This window comes from Lactuca virosa, chromosome 4, assembly GCF_052849685.1.
Source record: "Lactuca virosa cultivar CGN04683 chromosome 4, Lactuca_virosa_CGN04683_v6, whole genome shotgun sequence".
Lineage (NCBI taxonomy): Eukaryota > Viridiplantae > Streptophyta > Magnoliopsida > Asterales > Asteraceae > Lactuca > Lactuca virosa.
The window spans coordinates 447,177,329-447,199,110 of NC_136429.1; the positions used below are offsets into that span (position 1 = coordinate 447,177,329).

Genomic DNA, 21,782 nt, shown 5'->3' on the forward strand with positions numbered 1-21,782 from the left:
AAAGTCTAGGAAAACCCCCTAGCCCCCGAAGGCAGCCCCGAAGATCCCGAAGGCTCCAAGAAAAAGAGTTTTTTTGTTTGAAACACTGCCCGCACAGAGCCCGGTTTTCAAGCAAACTTCCCGGTTTCGTCAAAGAAGATTATTTTAAGAAGCGAAGTGATGTCCGGATCACTCCGTATCAAGTGAGTGTATAGTCACTTTCATCTTACACATAGATATGAAGTATTTTATATAACTTATCTGCTATGTGTATATATATGTTATCTGTTTACCTGTGATGTTTGATGGATGAAAGATCTATACTTCTTTCTTTCAGATCTGGAACTTTATCCTTCATATCTACACTTCCTTATCTCAGATCTAAACTTTTCTTCAGATCTGAACTATATACTTTGAGATCTATGTTGAATGAATGATCTGAAACTCCTTTCCTTCAGATCTGGACGTTTTCTTTAGATCTAGACCGTATATGTATTTTATGCTTTGAAAGTTATGATGGATAAAACATGTAAGCTTTTTTTACAGATCTGGACCATGTATGTATTTTATATCTACAATTATGTTGGGTAGAACATGGGTAGACAATATAGTTGGTGTGTGGTGAAATAAAATGATGAGAGGCCTCAATGTTGACGTTGTTCCAGTCATCTAGCGGAGTACGGATGACGACCACAGACTTTTCTAGGAAGTCCAGTGGAACGCTAGCAGGCTCGCAACCTGTAGGTGTTTGTGAAGGAAGTGTTCACCGGTGTACTCCATCCCCCCATGGTTGCCTTACGGACATATATGGCTGAGGAATCCCCTTAGCAGTAGTTTCCATCCCGATGAAAGTCCTTAGGATAAGTCCCTTATGAGAGATGCTTTAGGGGCGTAAGGTGAGGATAACGAGAACGGGTAATCGAGTTTAATGATTGTTGAAAATAATAAACTTATTTATTGTGGGTGGAAAACCCTATATGCTCACCAGGCTCCCCAGCCTGACCCACTTAGTTTCTTGTATTACAGGTAGTGGCAAAAGCATAGTTGTATGATTTGACGAGAGATTACGGATTTGAGGCCTGATAGTGTTTTGTGGCCTAAGATGTTTATTTCTTTTTAGTTTATGGTTGTTGTCTGTATCGATGATTGACATCCCGAGTTTTTGTAATGTAATGGAAATACATTTCTTTAAGAAATGCTTTGATAAAATTTATATCATATTTTGTTTTGGGAACAAATGCCGCAATACTTTTCTTAAGAAGTTACTCTGATTTTTATTAAAAAAGCATAAAAAAAATCGATCTTTTCTGGACATAAAAATAGGGTTGTCACAATTGGTGCGTAAGTTTCGTCGTAATCAACACCCTCAAGTTGACTATACCCCTTAGCAACTAAACGTGATTTGTTTCGTACCACCGCACCTGATTCATCTAGCTTGTTTTTGTAAACCCATCTTGTACCGACAATAGTGTGACCTTTTGGATTTGGTCCCAATTACCACACTTTATTTCTTTCAAACTTAGCCCATTCTTCTTGCATTGCAACAATCCAATCGGGCTCCATAAGTACTTCTTTTGTAGTTCTAGGCTCGACTGATGACATTAATGTTGCATAATGACAATGGTTATTTAAATTACAAGAGGAACGATTTTGGATACCTGAAGACGGGTAGCCAATGATTTGACCCAATGGGTGATCTTTCATCCAAAGGTGAAGACGAGTCTGCAGATTGTCTGTGGCTGTGGTTAAGGGAATATCCTCTACGTCTGACGACTCTTCGGTTCTGCTTGAGGAAGGTAGTTCCCCCTCGATGTGTGAACAGCCCGCAAATGAATCTTGCACGGTTGGAGATGGATCTATGGTAGGTAATGGAAGTTCCCCCTGTATTGTAAATGGGAGTTCTCCCTGAAGGGACGATGGTTCCCCCTGGGCCAGTGACGTCAGTTTCCCCTGGACTGATGAGTGATTGATAATCCTTGGATTCTGTTCTTGTATCAAAATTTTCAACTTCTTCATCCTCAGAGTCTTCAGATACATTTGATTGATTGGTTGGTCTGCGAGTAGGTGTTGGAGCAGCATTTTCAAAAACTGCAACCTCGATGGTTCTAACTTCCAAAGGAACTGAACTTTCCCCCTCAACCGGTGAGGTGGAAGTATTGAGTCATGTTTTTCAGACAGGATTGGTCCAGATACTTCTGAATGTTGTTGTTGGGCTACTAGAGACACCAAAATTTATGAAAGATGAGATGTCTCTGTGGGATCGAAGAGATCATCATAGTTCACTTCAACTATGTTTAACGGACCCGATGAGGTTGGGATATCACCTTCCATGATGAAATTTGTTTCTGTTGAAGGAGCAGTGTTGCGGAAATAATATTCATCGAATTTGACGTAAAAGATTTCGACTATCAGTCTTGTACGCCGTATAAGAACCATGTATGCAACTTTGGTAGTTGGGTAACCCAGAAAAATGCTCTCATCTGAATTTGGTGCAAACTTGTTAAGATGATCCTTGTTGTTGGTCACAAAACACCTGCACCCAAAAATATGAAAGAATCAGACATTGGGTTTTTTATTGTTGAGACCTTCATAGGGAGTCTTGTTGAGGCGTTTGCAAATGATGCTTCGATTTTGAACAAAGCATGCAGTTGCCACTGCTTCTGCCCAGAAGTAGAGAGGTAAATTGGCAAAATTCAACATCGATCCAGCTACTTCGACCAATGTTCTATTCCTTCTCTCAACTACTCTGTTTTATTGTGGTGTGTAAGGTGCCAAGAAGTTATGATTGATTCCCTTGGAAACTAAAAAGATATTCAAGAGCTGATTAGTAAATTTAGTGCCATTATCACTCCTTATCCGTATGACTGGTACTTTGATATGGAGCTCTATTTCCTTGATGAAGTTGATCATGATCTGCAGTGTGTCTGATTTGAGTCTCAAAAAGAAGACCCAAGTAAAGCGAGTAAAATCATCAACTATGACCAGAATGTACTTCTTGTGGTGAAGATTGGCTACGGTTGATGGACCGCAGAGATCCATGTGAAGTAGCTCTAAAGGTTAAACTACTGAAAAATCAACAATCAAAGAATGGCTACCCTTAGTTTTTTTACCATATTTACAATCTGGGCATAACGTATCGTTATTGTACTTCAAGATTGGTAGTCCATGGACTAACTCTTCGGTTACCAGGTTGTTGATGTATCTGAAGTTGAGGTGAGCAAGTTTGTGGTGCCATAACCGACTCACTTCAGACACTGCCTTTGACAGAAAACACAACTGCGGTTTACCAATGATCAGAGAGACATTCAATGGATAAATTGTCCCCTCGGCTTTAGATTTGATCAAGCAAGTGTTCCTGTCATTCGTCATGATGTAGCAATATTCACTATCAAACTCAACCTGATGGCCAGCATTGCATAATTGACCCACACTGATCAAATTATGTTTTAGACCTTCTACGTAAGCAACTCGTTGAATACAGAAATTCCATGTAGTCAATACTCCATAACCCCTGATGATCTCGTTGGCATTGTCCTCAAAAGTAACGTGTCCACCACTACTGATTGGCCTGAAGTCTCGAAGGTATTCCAACCTTCCAGTCATGTGCAAGGAGTAGTCACTATCAATTAACCATTCTTCTTCTTGTTCCTCCTTGCACATTACCTGTTCGGCGATGTTGAGGGTGCCATCATTTTCCATGTAGCAATAATTCCTCTGTAGGTTCATTGACCTGTCTTCCTCACTGGTTGCCAGCATGCAAATTTTCCCTTTCTTTATGTTGTTGCAAATCTCTTCATCTTCATCACCCGAGGACCACACTTGATGATCCCTTCTCACTTGAGCAACAAAAGCTCTTGCCTTTTCTTCTTCCTCCATTTCTTGAGCCATTCTGAGTTAGAATGCCTTATCTTTTAACTTATGGAAAATGATGACTCCATCTTTGTCTTTGGTAGTGGTACAGGAGTCTGAAGTTTGTTGGTCTGCTGTGTCTCTTTTGAAGGAGCATTCTGCGGCTGTGATTAATGATGAGGATTTCTATGATATCTTGGATGGTTATTCTGCAGGTTGAAACTGTAATTGAAAGGTGGTTTGGTAAACTGTTGGTTTTTACGAAAAGACGATGGTGGAAGTCTATTGAACTGTTGGCTAGCCAGGGCAATGGCATTTTGAAACTCTTCTTCGTCATCAAGTTCTACATCAGCTTCATACGACTGCGGTGAGTTCTCATATGAGTTTATGTATGATGATTCTGTAGGATATGGGTACTGAGGAATTTTGAACTATGGAGTTTGAGCAATCAAAGTGAGTGGTACACCAAGGTCTGCACACTCCTTTAACATAGTTGACTATTGTGCTTGAAGTTCACCTTACAACTTGAATAGTGAGAGAGTTTGAATTTTTCTATCTCCTTCGACTATCATCTTAGTTGTAGTCCAATGTTTACCCAAACCATTCAGGAATTGTAGTTTTGTTTCATGATTACTTCTTATAGTGCCAGCGTTTGAAAGTTTGGTGATAATGAGGTTGAATCTCTTGAAGGAGTCGTCGAGGCTTTCACCAGGTAAGGCTTTAAAGTTGGTGAACTCATTAAAAGCTATTGTAATCTTCGTGTCTTGAGCCTGTTCAGACCCTTGATAGATATTTTTGAGAGCATCCCAGATCTCTTTAGTTGATTCACAGTTGATGATTATGTCAAAGTTGTAAGGAGAAACACCACAGGAGATTTCGTAGAAAGCGATTGCGTCTTTCTCCATCTTCTGTATATCATCGTTGGCAGGTCTTTTCATGGTTGTCGGACCTCCACCAAGTCTTTCTTGAGCACCATATTCTGCAATGGGAGTGAGAATAGGGACATGAGGTCCTTCTTCTACAGATCTCCATACATCTCTACGAAGCGTCTTTAGGTATATTTCCATTCATTGTCACCAACGATGATACTCACTTGCAACAAGTATTAGGGCTCTATTAGAACCACCTACACCGTTTGAAATGTTTATAGAATAAGCTTGTAACATTTTCCTTTTATTTTTTTTTCTTGTGAGCTTCAGTGGTATAGAAGGCCTTTTAAATCAGAATTTTGAAAAGATTTGATTTTGAAAGGATTAAAAGGCAACCACTTTGGCTCTAATACCAATTGTTGAGAGAAAAACTTGAACAAACGTTAGTAACGAGATAATAAGTTGTGGAATAAAAGTTAATCTCAGTGGATCTAGTTAGCTCGACAATACTAATAGTTAGGTTGCGGAAATGTAAGGAAAATAAATAGCAGCAAGTTATATCTGTAAGTGGTAAACAAGTAGACATGGGGATGAATCGTAGCAAGGTTTGCATGTAAACACAAGTTAGTATAATATGAACAACACAAGTGAAGAGAGACTTGATTAAGTATTAGTTAACATAATTTAAGATGTAGAGATAAACAATCTGATATAAACTTTCAAAGATCGATAGATTCTTGATTGGTAAATTGGTAAGGATTACATGAAGTGGGAAGCTCTATTTATAGAGTCCCAAAAGTTACACCAAAATAGTAAAATAATCTAAAGCAACTGACGACGGTGGCCATGAAATGTTCACCGGATAATTTATGGAATACAAGCAATGTCAGTTAAAGTAAACTAAACTATCTCATGCAAATCTTCACTCTGCGGTCATCTTTCAACTCTGCGGTTCTTCAATGTACAAAACAATCCCCGGTAGTAGCTTCTCTGCGGTATCATCAGTGCATAAGTTTGCGGTTCCTTTTAGCTAAAGAAGGTCACTTTTTTTGTTTCAAAAACACTCGAATTTGGTAAGTTTCACTTTTAACCCCCTTTATTGAAAAACCTTTCCTTTTGGTCCTTTAGCTAGTACACGGGGCGTACTAAGTGGTACGCTTGGCATACTAGCTCAATTCCTTACCACGAATATGACCCACGTATGTGGGGCGTACATGGAGTATGCAAGGCTGGGGCAAACCTGAATTTTATAGGTTTGTGCCCTATTTAAATGTCATAAACCCCGTATTAGACCTCTATTGGCCAGCCTCGATCCTCATTGTCCCAAGAAATGAAACCATAGAGTGATTTAGTGAGTTTTAAGCTTGAAAGAGTGTTTGTTGGTGGTTTGTGAATGAGACGAAGAAGAGGAACACTTGAAGGAGTGGCTTGAGCTTGTGGATCTAGGCCTAGCTTCTCATTTGCATGCTTTTTGAGGTAAAAAGCTAACTCCTTGATGATCATATATGTTAAATCTAGTTTATGGGGTATTTTCTGCACTTTTGAGTCATTTATGTTGACGGTGAGATTTTGATCTACTCCAGAAGCAATAGATGCTAGATCATAGCTCCATTCAGTCCCCATGTTCATAAAAATGTCAACTTTTTTAAGTATTTTGATCCATGCATGTATTAAGACCTTTGATAAGCACTTGTTGAGCTTTTGAGTCCCATTAAACCATGCATGTATGTAAGGTTTCCAACTTTACATGATAATTCACCCTTAGGGACCATATCTGAGAGTTTGGAGAAAAGTCTTAATTGTTTAAGTGTTAAATGGAGAAGACTGGAGGACATGGGAGTATGTTGGGCGTACGAGCTGAGTACACCCCGCGTACCCAACAAAGGCTATTTTCGGCTTGGCCATTTTCAATTTTGGGCCATAGTTAGATTTGAAAGTTTGGGCCTGGTTGGGCCGTTAGACCTCAGTTTTTGGCTTAGGGCTAGCATGTTGGGCTTCCTTGGATTTTAGGCCCATGATTGGTATTGGGCCCAATTTGGAAGATTTGGCCATAAACTGGGCTTTAGGATTTGGGCCTTTTGAACAGTTGAGTTGGGACTTAGCATTGGGCCAACTTAGATAAAGGGTAAAATGATCTTTTACCCTATTTATGGGCCAAATAGCTTAGACTTTTGCTTATGGGACAGAATCTAATTAATAATTGGATGTTATTTATTTTGATAGCACGAGGATTTTTCCAATCCAGCAGTTTAAGATTCAGTTCAGTGATTCTGCAGCTAGAGGTGAGTTTCCTCACTGTGTTTCGCAGGTCGCAGGCACCAATGTCGGCCCTGGATTTATTATGTTAGGATGCAAGATGTCTGCGTGACTCTTTCATGTGTTATGTGCTTGTATGCTTATCGGGCAAGGTCTGATGTCGGGCGGGGCCCAATGACTTTTATTTATGCTATTATCTTTGTGATTATCACATGTGTTCTATGATTATATATTTATATGTATATATGTATACCGGGCTGGGCCCGATGACTGACAGATCTGTATACCGAGCGGGGATCGATGCAGGGCGGGGCCAATTACGTGTTCATTATGTATGGTATGTGGTATTTTGGGGAACTCACTAAGCTTTGTGCTTATAGTTTTCAGTCTATGTTTCAGGTACTTTTGGTTCAAAAGGGAAGAGCAATGGATGATTGTAGTTCACACACCACCTCGTTCCGCATTTTATGATTACTCTGATGTTTCATGATGTATTTGAGACACTTTGTTCTATCTTGATTATATGATGATGTTTGGATTACAGTTTTATTAATTCAAAAACAAAAACTTTTGGTCATAATTTTTGGGACGTTACAAGTTGATATCAGAGCTTTAGTTTGAGGGATTCGGGCGTACTCTCGGATATGTCTGAACTCAATCTGAGGGTTTGGTAAAAATTTCAAAAAAAGAAATGTTTTATAAAAAGATTTTCTAATAAAAGAAGGTATGGTGCATGCAATCAATCGAGCACAAATAAGTTTTCCAAAAATACCCATACATGATTTATGATATGATTTGATTTGTGAATCTGTGAATCGCACGCTAGTTAGGGCTAAGGATATGATTAGGATTTACATGATAGGATGCTAGGAGAGATGCCTTTTATGCCTACTATATGAGCTTGTAGACTTGCATGCTAGTACTGATCAGTCAGTGATAGGATGGCTTGATTAGGTTATGCTTGATTCCGATTACTCGATGCTTGAATGTTGCTTGCTTTGTGCTTTTTAGGAGTTCTTACTAACTTCAGCTAACTAGTAAGTAAATATGTTAAGTTACATATTGTGGAAACTAAATAATTTTAGAAGGTTAGGTTTTAACTCTATTGCGCATCTATTGTTTGAGTCCAACCGTTGTAGTGTGAGACCTTTCATTCGAAGAATTATCTGGTGTCAATGATATGGAATTGTATTCGTGAGCTAGTTAGAGGGTGATGGTAGGAGTTCCTTCTGCAGCTGATGACGGAGAGTGGTGTGGTTGTTTCCATAGGAAAAGCTAGGAATAGATTTAGTGTCGAGAGCCTCGTTTTGTGGAGATTATTTGTATGGGTGAGGAGTGACTTGGAGGAATCAAAGAGATCCTTGAGGAAAGTATGGATAGATGTGGAAAGTAGTATGGGCCCATACTACTGGAAGAATAGGATCCATACTCAAGTCAAGGAGAACTGGGATGAAACCAGAGAGCTTGTAGAGTATAAGACTCCTCGATATATATACTGATGCGTATTCTGATGGTTTATATGGTCTATTTTTAGTATGGTGGCTCTTCTAGGCAGACCGGTTGGTGGTTCTGGTACTGCTGAGGGCTCAGTCTCAGGTTCTGGAACTGGGCAGTTGGATGATCAGATGCGGGAGTTCATTTCGTCTGAGATTACCCGCAGCATACTTGAGCAGACTCCTATGATCGTTTTTACAATCAAGGAAGGTATCATGGAGGTTTTGGAGGAGCGTTTGGGCTCTTTCTGTTTTGAGATGGTGGCTTTGATTGGGACACGTTCACTAACTTCCAGGGAGTTCCGGGCATGCAGGGCTCTAGATTACTATGGGGAGAAGAACCCGATTACGAGCAGGCATTGGTTAGTGGATGTTGCTAATGCCTTCCGCACCAGTAGTTGTCCTAATGGGGAAAAGGTCAGCCTTGCTTCCTGTCTTCTGAAAGGCAGAGCTTAAGACTGGTGGGAGGAGGTTGGGCGCTCTGTTGGTGATGAGTTGTTGATTCGATGACATGGGATGATATTACGACCAGATTCTGAGGTAACTCCGCGCTAGTGATTGAGATGCACCAATTGGCGAGGGTATTTTGAGGACCTTCGCCAGACCACTGAGACGGTGGAGGAGATCACCACGATGTTCCGTGAGAGGGCACTATTCGTTCCGCAGTATGTGGCGGATGAGGAGATGAAGAAGGAGAGGTACCATGAGATGTTGAGGAGTGACATTCGGCAGTTTGTAAGCCGATCCAGTTGCAGGACACTGGAGGATATGATAGTGAGGGCTAGGGAAATGGAGATTGATCTGGAGATGGAGAGGAAGACGAAGCCAGATTAGGCTCAGGTTTCAGGGAGTTCAGGCAAGAGGCCCAAGGTATTTGATTCTAGATCGAGAGGCCAGCAAGGTCGGAGCCGTTGTAGCAAGTACGGCAAGACGCATGATGGGGCGTGCAGGTGGGTGGTTTTGATGCTTCAAGTGCAGCCAGATGGGTCATATTAGCAGGGATTATACTGTTACTATCACCACCACCCTGATATATGCTCTGATTTGCTTCAATTGCAGTCAGAGGGGCCACAGAAAGGATCATTGTCCGAGTTTGGCAGCAGCAGGACCAGTGGTAGCACCCGCTCCGACAATGCTGAGGATCACCGATGGCCGCCAGGGGAAGGTAGATTCACATGTTGTAAAGAGCATGTCTTTTCAGTTGACATCCGAGGAGGCTCGCGCAACACCTAATGTGGTGACGGGTATGTATCTTCTCCTTATCTCTTTATTTATATTGAATTGTCTGCTTATATTTATGTGTTTTATTTTAGGATCTTTCCTCGTGAACGGTATTTCTACATTGGTATTCTTTGATTCGGGGGCTACCCATTCCTTTGTATCACTTGCGTTGAGCAAGAGGTTTACTCGAGCTCCGGGGGAACTGGATTGTCCTTTAGACGTCGATATTATAGATGATCGATCTGTCCGGTAGCGAGGGTTCATCGCAGTTGTATTCTTCAAATGCTAAGCAACCAGTATTTGATTGATTTGGTTCCCATTCCTTTGAATGGGAACAAGTTTATTGTGGGCATGGATTGGTTGTGCCCCAAATGGGGCGGTGATCAATTGTGAGCACCAGTTAATTTGGATTTGAACCCCAAGTGGGGGAGAGTTAGTGGTTCATGGAGAGAGAGCTCAACGCAGGACGATTTTGTGTTCAACAGCAAGGGCTAGACGCTATCTTCATCAGGGTTGTTCCAGATTCGTCGCCTATGTTATGGACACTCGGGATAAGGGTAAGTCGACCGTGGATGATATTTTTGATCGTGCGGGAGTATCCGAAAGTGTTCATGAATCATTCAACCGAGCAGTTCGCCATGGGGAGCACCGATCATGTTCTTGAAAAAGAAGAATGGGTCTCATCGGATGTGTATTGATTATCGGGAGATGAATAATCTAACGTTTAAGAAACGTTATCCACTCCTGATGATTGATGATTTGTTTGACCAGCTTCAGGGTTCATCTTGGTTTTCCAAGATTGATCTGCGTTTGGGTTACCATCAGATGAGGTTCAAAGAGGAGGATGTACAGAACACAGCCTTCCGGACTCGGTAGGGTCATTACGATTTCGTGGTGATGCCCTTCGGGCTCATCAATGCTCCAGCTGCGTTCATGGACCTCATGAACCTTGTATGTAGGCAGATGTTGGATTGGTTTGTGATTGTATTCATTGATGATATCTTGGTCTATTCCAAGACCTAGGAGCTATATGAGGAGCACTTGAGAGAGGGTTTGCATACTTTGAGGAGGGAGAGACTTTTCACAAAGTTCTCGAAGTGTGAGTTCTAGTTGCACGAGGTGCAATTTCTAGGGCACCTTGCCAACCAGAATGGTATTCTGGTCGATCCAGCCAAGTTCGTGGTCGTGATGAGTTGGGAGGTTCCGAAGTCTCCATATGAGAATCAAAGTTTCCTTGGTTTAGAAGGTTCATATTGGAGATTCAACCAGGATTTCTCCAAGATAGCAGTTCCATTCACCCGATTGACGAAGAAGACCGTCACTTTTCGCTGGGGGCCAGAGCAGCGGGCAACTTCTGAGACCCTAAGGCAGAGATTGTGTGAGGCGCTGAGTTTGACCCTGTGGGAGGGTGTTGAGGACTTCGTGGTTTATTGTGATGCTTCTATCACAGGTTTGGGGGCAGTTCTTGTTGGGGTGCAAAGTTATCCATGTATGACTTTGTAATGTGTTGACTTTTGTAGACCCACTTGCATGTGGTGTATTAGCCTTATGACACATGAGAGATATAGAGTGAGATAGAGACATGTAAACACCCCTATATAAGGTGGGTTTAGTCTACTTGTAGAGGTTTGCTTGAGAGATGTAAAAGTTGAGTGTGTAAGTGTGTGTTATTTATGTAGACTAGATCTAGATCCCTTTTTTGTAACACAATACATAATCAATACATCTCTTGAACACCCAAATCACCATGTTCATTGTGCAATCTTTAATTCCGCATGCCAAACCTTGTTCTTTAATCACTACAATTGGTATCAGAGCTGGTCTTCAAGATCGACGTGATTTTTGAAGAACGATTCTCGGTTTGGCAACATTTGTCACAATTGGAGCAATTTTTGGTGAGTCTCTCTCTATGATCTCTCTTAATATTAGAATCGTGCGTTGAGTTTTTGAATTTTGATCGGTTTGTTTCGTTGGATATAATCAGTTTCAAAACCCTTTGAAGATTCAATAAATTTTTTTTAGATCAAATCACAAAATCAAATCCAATGTCAAGTGAAATATCACTTAGTTACTGTTCATACAAATTTTAATCGAGTCCAATAAGTTTTCGAAAATCACTGTTCATCGATTAAATTTCAAGTCCAAAATTCAGTTTGTTAAGATCCGATGTCATCAATTCATATATTGAGCCCAATTACATGTTATTTGTTGTTCATGTCAAATCTTTAAGTCCATAAATCGATTGCATAAAACAAGGAGCCCAAAGATATATTAAATCAGTGTTGAATCGTTATAACTGTATTCATTCTTCATCTTACGCATAACCGAGTTGTACTCTCATTTTCGTTTCTATGTTCCAATTTCATCGATCTTTCTGAATAATCGATTCTTGTAAAATTTGTCTTGTGAATCAATTTTATTTGGGTTGTACCAATGTAAAGTCGATTATGATCAAGCTATTGATAATCGATTCAATTGTAAAGTCAATCTCAAAGTCAGCATTTGTGTTCTTGATAGATTGAACAGGAATCGGTTTCGAAATTTATTTGTGTTCTTCATTTTGGGTCAAATGTGTTTGAGTTGAGTCAAAATCGTGTCTTCCAGTCAAAGTCGATTTCAATGAATCGGTTTGGAAATTGATTTGGGACTCGAACCTTGAGGATATATTCGATTATAAAAACATCTAGAATCGATTTAAGTTTGATACTCGGAATTGTAGTTTCAAATGAGTGGAATGTGATTCGAAAGTCGATGATTTGTAAAAGCAAAATATCTTGCTTGATTTGGAATCGATGACGTTTGTTATTGTACAGGTTCATGAATGAAAAAGCAAAGACTGGAATTGTAATTTTGAAATCGAAGCGAATGGTTGTTGATTATGGATATCAACTGATTTTGGTGATCGATTTTGTGTTTGATTGAATGAAAAACAAATCTTGAAGGGCACTGGGATATTGACGATTGTTGATTTTGATTTCAATGGTCGAATTTGGGTTGATGTTGACGAACTAGACAGTGACGTCGATTTTGGATGTAATCTTAGGTCAATTTGATGAACAGGTGGCTGACGAAGGCTTGATTTTAGATTTCGAATGAATGAAGAGTTGGCAATCGAATTCGCTTTGGGGTCGTATGTGAAGATTTGATTTTGTGTTGATCAATTGGATCGTATGGTTACTGGAAGTCGATGAACTGAAAATTTGAACTAACGAAATTTTGGAATCGATGGTCTGTATTAACGAAACGAAGCCTTTATCGTCTGGGTTGGTGAAGTAACGAATCCAAAGATTTGGTGATTGAAACTAACGAAAGAGAGAAAAATGTTGTTAACATGGGGATGAAGTTTCATACGAAGAGGAGAGAGAAAATGGACAAATGATTTCATACGAAGGGGAGAGAGAAACAGTTTCGTACATTTGAAAGGAAATTGGAAAGGCAAAATTTCGTATGTTTTGATGAAGAACAGAAGTTTCGTTCATATGGTGTTGGATTCGTACGAATTGGGGAATTGGGGAAGAAACTCAAAGTTTCGTAAATGGCCCTTGAAATTTTGACAATTTGACATCTTTTCCAAAATTTTGTATGAATAGGCAAAAGGCAAAATTTCGTATGTTTTGAACAAGTGGGCAGAATTTTCGTATTTGACCCCTGAAATTTCGACATTTTGGCAGCTCATGCCCAAATTCGAATTTTGGGGTATACTTTCGAAAATTTGAAGATGTGGGAAGAATTGTCGAAATTAGTCCCTGCAACTTTCGTAAGTTTGGCGGTTTTCGACCAATTTCGAAAAAGGACTCATTTTGCTGAGAAATTGAAGAAAATGCATTTCAAGCCCCTGCAGTTTATGCAAATTGACGCTTTCTACCCAGCTTCCGAAAAGGGGGAGAGTTTTGCATTTTTGGCTGTTTTGGCGCACCGGATCACTGCAGAATTTTGATATTGACAATTTCTACCCAATTTTTGAGAAATTTTGTCAAAGGCGGTCCGTGAACGAAGCTAAAAATTGAATATTTTTTGGGTTTTCCGGATTAAAGCACAAAGTTTATGCCACATGTTAAGGGGGAGTTTTGACACGAAAAATTCCGAATAGAGCACGTTCTCTTTCCTTGAAGGTTTTATAATCAAATTTCGATTATAAAAAGGGGGAGAAATTTATATGGAAATTCGAACTTCAATTTTTCATACTACGCGGATTTGAAGACCAAAGTGACCTTGAATTTTTGAAGCCTACGAAATGATGCAATTGGATGTTCGGAAGTGATTTATTAGAAATGGGTTTGGTTTTATTGAAGATTTTTGGGGTGTGCTTTTATGCTCAACTTTTGGGTGATCAATTTGGAGTTTGAGAAGCTCGTGATCATTCGTTGATGCTCGGTTCGTATGGTCTCACATCCTAAAGACCAAATTGAAGAATCATGGAAGAATTGAAGATTGAAGTTCGTTTCGACATGTGTCACACTTGAGGCTTGGATCGTGTAGTTGCTCGATTTTGGAAGATTTGAAGTGGGTCATCCATTCCTAACTTTGAGGGGGAGAATGTTGGGGTGCAAAGTTATCCATGTATGACTTTGTAATGTGTTGACTTTTGTAGACCCACTTGTATGTGCTGTATTAGCCTTATGACACATGAGAGATAGAAAGTGAGAGAGAGACATGTAAACACCTATATATAAGGTGGGTTTAGTCCACTTGTAGAGGTGTGCTTGAGAGATGTAAAAGTTGAGTGTGTAAGTGTGTGTTATTTATGTAGACTAGATCTAGATCCCTTTTTTGTAACACAATACATAATCAATACATCTCTTGAACACCCAAATCACCATGTTCATTATGCAATCTTTAATTCCGCATTCCAAACCATGTTGTTTAATCACTACAGTTCTGATGCAGAGAGGTCGTTTGATCGCTTACGCATCGAGGTAGCTGAAGCCTTATGAGGGGAACTATCTGACACATGATTTGGAGCTATGGGCTGTGGTTTTAGCTTTCAAGATTTGGTGACATTACCTCTATAGGGTTTGTTGTACTATTTACACAAATTACAAGAACCTGATGTATCTGATGGATCAACAGAATCTGAATATGAGGCAGCGCTGGTGGTTGGATATGGTGAAGGATTGTGATTGTTAGATCCTTTACCATCTAGGGAAGGCCAATGTGGTGGCTGATGCTCTCAACAACAAGGCGGTTGTGGTTCCGATCAGGGATATTTGTTTGAGAATGACCGTGATTACTCCGCTATTGGAGAGGATTCGTGAGGCTCAGGTCGAGGCTATAAAGAAAGGGCACTGGAAGAGTGAACACATTGTGGGTCAGGTGGCTTCATTTGATTATGATAGCCAAGGGTTATTGACTCTTTATTGGAGAGTATGGGTTCCATATTGGGGTGGTGTGCATTAGATTCTGATGGAGGAGGCACACAAGTCGAGATTCTCCATTCATCCCGGAGCGATGAAGATGTATAGAGATCTCTGTCTTAATTATTTGTGGCCCTGCATGAAGCGGGATATGGCTTGGCATGTGGAGAAGTGCTTGACTTGCAGGAAAGTCAAGGTCGAGCATCAGCAACCTGACAGAAAGATGCAACCGTTGGATATTCTCGTTTAGAAATGGGAGGAAATTACCATGGATTTTGTTACAAATTTTCCTTGGACTGCGTGCATAGTGGATTTGATTTGGGTCATCATGTATCGATTGACCAAATGCGTGAATTTTATCCCGATTCAGGAGAGTATCTTTGCGGAGAAGTTGGTTGAGGAATACATCAGGGAGGTTGTAGTGCAGGATGGGGTGCCAGTTTCAGTGGTTTCAAAAGGGATGACCGGTTTACTTCCATATTTTTAAGAGGTTCCATGACGAGTTGGGTACTCATCTCCATTTTAGCATGACATTCCATCTGTAGACTGACGGGCAGAGCGAGCAGACTATTCAGACCTTGGAGCATATGCTTCAGGTGTGTGTATTGGATTTCGGTGGGAGTTGGGATACGTATCTTCCGTTAGCGGAATTTTTGTATAATAACAGCTATCATGCCATCATTGATCGCCCTCCTTTTAATATGATTTATGGTAGGAAATGCAGAACCCTAATTTGTTGGGGTGAGGTCGGTCAGCGACTCATGGGGAGTGTTGAGGTGGTACTCAAGACCACTGAGTTGATACAGCAGGTTCAGAGTAGACTCCAGACAACTTAGAGTTCCACGTTGAGGAAATGGTTCTCCTGAAGGTGTCACCTTTGAAAGGTGTCATCCGATTCAGGAAGAATGGCAAATTAGGCCCCACATATATCGTTCCTTTCAGGGTTTTGGCCCGGGTGGGCCGGGTTGCATATCGCTTGGAACTTCCCAAAGTTATATCCATAGCATGTTCCATGTCTCTCAGTTGCGGAAGTATTTAGTGGATGATTCCACAGTGGTTCTATTTGACGATATTCAGGTGGATGATCACCTGAATTATATTGAGAGACAGGTGGTGATTCTTGACTGGAAGATGAAAACTTTGAGGAACAAGGTTGTTGAGTTGGTGAAAGTCCAGTAGGAGCATCGCAAGGGTTCAAAATCGACGTGGGATCCGGAGGATGACATGAAGGAGCACAACCCAAAGTTATTTGGAGCAGTGGACTTCGAGGACGAAGTCTAATTCATGTGGGGGAGAATTGTAACACTCGAATTTGGTAAGTTTCACTTTTAACCCCCTTTATTGAAAAACCTTTCGTTTTTGTCCTTTAGCTAGTACGGAGGGCGTACTAAGTGGTACACTTGGCGTACTAGCCCGATCGCGAATATCACCCACGTATGCAGTGCGTATGTGGAGTATGAATGGTGTATGTAAGGCTGGGGAAACCCTAATTTTTAGGGTTTGTGCCCTATTTAAATGTCTTAAACCCCATCTTGGACCTCTATTGACCAGTCTCCATCCTCCTTGTCCCAGAAAATTAAAACCTAGAGTGATTTGGTGAGTTTTCAGCATGAAAGAGTGTTTGTTGGTGGTTTGTGAAGGAGAAGAAAAAGAGGAACACTTGAAGAAGTGGATTGAGCTTGTAGATCTAGGGCTCGCTTCTCATTTGACATTTTGTGAGGTAAAAATCTCATACCTTGATGATCATATATGTTAGATCTAGTTTATGGGTTATTTTGTGCACTTTTGAGTCTTTTGTGTTAAATTTGATCTTTTGATCTACTCCAAAAGCAATGGATGCTAGATCTTAGCTCCACTCAGTCCCCATGTTCATAAAAATGTTAACTTTATGGAGTATTTTGATCCATGCATGTATTAAGACGTTTGTTAAGCACTTTTTGAGCTTTTGTGTCCCATTAAGCCATGCATGTTGTACAGTTGCCAACTTTATGTGATAAGTCACCCTTAGGGACTGGATCTGAGACTTTGGAGAAAAGTCTTAACTGTTTAAGTGTTGAATGGAGAAGACTAGAGGATAGGGGAGTATGTTAGGCGTACGAGCTAAGTACACCCCGTCTACTCAACAGAGGATGTTTTGGGGTTGGCCATTTTTGGTTTAGTGCAATAGTTGGATTTTAAAGTTTGGGCCTGTTTGGGCCATTAGACCTCTGTTTTTGGCTTAGGGCTAGCATGTTGGGCTTCCTTGGATTGTATGCCCATTATGGGTATTTGGCCCAATTTGGAAGATTGGGCCATAAATTGGTCTTTAGGATTTGGGCCTTTTGAATAGCTGAGTTAAGCCTTGACTTTGGGGATAGTTAGATAAAGGGTAAAATGGTCTTTTACCCTGGTTATGGGCCAAATAGATGAGACTTTTGGTTATGGGTCAGGATCTAATTAATAATAGGATGTTACCGATTTTGATATCGCTTGAATTTTTCCGGACCAACAGTCAGAGATTCAGTTGAGTGATTCAACAGCCAAAGGTGATTTTCCTCATTGTGTTTAGCGGGTCGAAGGAACCAATGCCAGCCCAGTGTTTATTATGTTAGGATGCTATATGTCTACATGACTCTTGCATATGTTATGTGCTTGTATGCTTACCGGGTAAGGCCCGATGTCGGGCGGGGACCGATAACTTTTCTATATGCTATTATCTTTGTGATTATCGCATGTTCTGTATGATTATATGTTTATATGTTTATATGTATATCGGGCGGGGCCTGATGACTGACGGATCTGTATATCGAGCGGGTCTCGAAGCTGGGCGGGGCCCAATCACGGACGGGGCACATTATATGTTTGTTATGTATGGTATGTGGTATTTTGGGGAACTTACTAAGCTTTTTTTCTATGATTTTCAGTTTATGTTTCAGGTATTTCTGTTTGGAAAGGGAAGAGTCCGGGATCATTGCAGTGCACACACCACCTCATTCTACATGTTATGGTTACTCTGATGTTTCATGATGTATTTGACACACTTTGTTCTATCTAGATTTTATGATAATGTTTGGATTATAGTTTTATTAATTTAAAAACGAAAACTTTTGGTCTTAATTTTGGGACGTTACAAAAACTCAATAGGTCAAATTACAAAGAGGTTTGTGGTTGTAACACCAGTCAAATTTAGGTCAAAAATAAATTGATCAATAATCGTGATTGGGATGAACAAAGTGGTAGAGATTGTAACAAGGTTTCCAAAAATATAAAGAACACTGAAATCCGAGTTATAACGAAGAAGTTATGACCAATCGAAAGATCCGCGACAAAACCGGCAAAACACTATTCAGTGTAAAATGTGAATTTTCGATAAAAGCTTTTTAGCCTTAACAATCTAAATGAAAGTTGTAGAATGTGTTAAACCGAGAACTTTCATAAAAGGAACTTAAGAATCTGACTTCGTATGAGGAAGTTATGATTTTTCTAAGTTTCGGTTTAGCAGTAGACAGCTAAAAATTCGAAATAAAAATCGATCGATATTTAGCCGACACAACTTAAACGAGAATGGAAGGTCTCGTCAAAATTAGTACAACGGTAAAAAGACAGACGAAAACGGACGTCGGATGAAGAAGTTATGAATTTTTAACGGATTTCCTGTCCCGGTCTGTTAAAAATAATAATATTAAAAATAAAATCAAAATTAGCCGACAAAGTCTAAACAAAAGTCGTACAGTATAATTTTACCTACGCGTGCATATAAAGAACGTCGAAAACGGAGCTCGTATGAGAAAGTTATGAATTTCGCAAGTTTTTGGCACGAAAATAGAAAAATGTTGAAAACCGGGAAAAATCACATGGTCACCCTTCGGCCACGTCACCTCGCATGCGAGGCTTCCCCATGTCACCACGTGGTCGCTGCTGATTGGACCGAAGTTGCTCGTGGCACCTCCTGATTGGACCGAAGTTCGGTCCACTCCTGATCCGACGCGCATCCGAGACTGCCTCTTGCTTCGCTTCTCCTTCTGACGCGTGCCCTCCTCGCATGCGAGACACCTGTCCTCCCTTCGGATCCGAGACTTCGGCCTCGTGGCCTTCGCTGCTGACGATGCGTGTCCCGGTGACTCATCTCCTCGGCCGAACCCTCGCCCCTATATAAAGGGTGCGAGACTCTCCGGTTCTTAAGCCATTTTTACCTCATTTTTCATCCTTTTTCACTTCTTTAGGGAGGGAATACAAGTTGAACACAACCTAAATTGTGTTAATAATTGTATGTGATAATAATCACACAAAGGGTTTCCTTATGCTTTTGAAGGATTACCAAATACTTCCAAAATGACTTAAAGTCATGTTAAATCTTTAAAGTCATGTAAACTCTTTTAATACTGTTAAATTCTTTGAAAAATGTTTTATAAACTATTTCAAATTATAATTGCCAAAATCATGTTTATATATGTATAAATATATAAATAAGATTTGAAGGGCTTAGGACTAATGAATTATCTTATTTCCTTTTCCTTGTTTGGATGTGGAATTAAGGTGGTGTTATTTGTCCGAATGTCGTTTCCTTCTTAATTATATATATATATATATATATATATATATATATATATATATATATATATATATATATATATATATATATTAATATAAAAGGTTAATTCATTCGGTATCATTACATTTGTATCATGCTCAGCAAAGGTGTTCATTTAGGAGAGATCATGCTAATCACATAGAACGTATAAATTATAATAGGTATAATTTATGATTCAAAACTGAATATACAAGTATGATTCACGATTGTATACTTTTTAAGGAAATTACTAACAATTCAGTCATCTATACCAGGATACGTATAATACTTTTAGTATATGGATAATATATTAAAGAAGTAATAATACATCATACCGGGTTTGCATTAACAAGGGTACAAATACAACGTACCACGGTTAGCAATCACGGGGTAATAATACATCGTAATCTCGTTGAAACAATAAATTTGTGAGACTCTTCATGGTGTACTTATCTAAGTACGACCTTAAGTCCTGACTTATTAACCAGAATCTCCTGGAGGGAGAGCGTGAATTCGTGTATACATCTATACAGGACTGACAATCCCGCACCTTCACTGTTCGCAACAGTTTCGCCGGCAGGCCTAGAGTGACAAATGTCATATCGTTTCCGACGCCTGAAGAACGTCGCATCAGGCACATCAATCATATTAGTATGGTTAATACAACTCACATGGATAAAACAACGAGTAAATTACTTAGTAATATACTTCTCTTAAGACAGTAAGAAAAGATAATTACATCCGATCTATTTTACTGACCAAATATACCTTCTGTTAGTTTTTACTTATAGTAAAAACTACGTATCATGAAATCAAGTATGGCAAATATACTTGTACTTTTGGTTTTGGAACGTTTAAAACCACAAATCAGTATTATGGATAATATAATATTTTCCAGGATTAATACCAATGTTTTACTGTAGAACGGATATAACTTAGAATACTTTTACAAATGAAACGGTTTATGGGATTAAACTACTTTTACAAATGGAACGGTTTAATGGGGATTTAAAACTACTATTCAGAAACGGTTTTATGGGGATTTAAAACTACTATTCAGAAACGGGTGTATGGGGATTTAAAACTACTTATCAGATGAAACTTAGTCATTCACTCTCTTTAAACTAGTATAACATAAAGGACCTTTAGTGGTTAATTCTATAATTCCTTAGTTTTTACATCAGAGTTATACATAAGTAATATCCGATTTACAGTGAAATGTGTGACTTCCGCCTTACTTCCAGTTCCTTGTTTGGTTTTGGGCTTAGGGCAGATACACCCATTTAACTGTCCATTCAATATTAGGTTATATATAACTAGTATAAACCAAGTAATTGCAGAGGGAACTATTGAGGTTATCTAGTTTATCACCCAGGAAATATAGGATTTTCTGGATGAACCAGCGAACTTTTCCAAGAACTTAGAGTATACTTTAAAGAACTAAAATACTTATGAACTCACCAACTTAAATGCTGATCTACTCTTTCAAAATAACTTGTATTCTCTAGAAATCCAGTAGACAGATACACTCCCGAAGCTTTTGAGAAGACTACCTAGTACCGTACTGCGACTCTTGTCCTCTACTGTACCTACTTTGATGTTTGAATATGTAATGTTTAAACACTGATGTAAAACTTATACTTATTAATGCAATGGTTGTTTGTACTTTGATTACTATATTGCATGTGTTGTGATACTTACATGAAGTCCTCTGCCCCCGAACGTTTCCGCTGTTCAGGTTTGGGGGTGTGACAGATTGGTATCAGAGCAGTGTTTATAGTGAACTCAGTATATCAGTCACAAAAGATATACAACTATAAACCCATTAGGATAAAAATTCTCTGACCAAGAGTTATACTTTAAAAATATAACAATATTTTATAAAAGTATAAGTACAGGCAGAATATATATACTAGAATGAGTATTACAAGAAGAACAAAAAAAAAGTATTTGGATGTTGGACATTACAGTTAAACCTGGACAGTTATGTAATCATATATGGATCAATATAGCCTGATCAACTATATTTATTTGAGATGTGACCAACATGTGTTTGGTAGTGATTGCAGTGTTGCAACAAGTCTAAAACTTACCTAGGTACCAGAAGAATTCTAGAACAAAACATAAAGGTTAAAATACTATAGGAGTATTTTAGGATGCTATAACAAGAAAACTGAAAACTTATCGACTTCTTATATCTAGATGTCCCAGA

General features: G+C 39.4%; 1 protein-coding gene across 1 annotated transcript; it reads right to left on the reverse strand.

The window, feature by feature from the left end:
- Positions 1 to 4,346: 4,346 nt before the first annotated feature.
- On the reverse strand, positions 4,347 to 4,895 carry LOC145106712 (uncharacterized). The gene has a single exon (XM_079043650.1). The coding sequence runs from the start codon at positions 4,893 to 4,895 to the stop codon at positions 4,347 to 4,349; it is 549 nt and encodes a 182-aa protein (XP_078899776.1).
- Positions 4,896 to 21,782: the final 16,887 nt, after the last annotated feature.

Coding starts and splice junctions, on each gene's coding strand:
- LOC145106712 (XM_079043650.1), bottom strand. CDS start 4,895: ATGGAAATATACCTAAAGACGCTTCGTAGAGATGTATGGAGATCTGTA.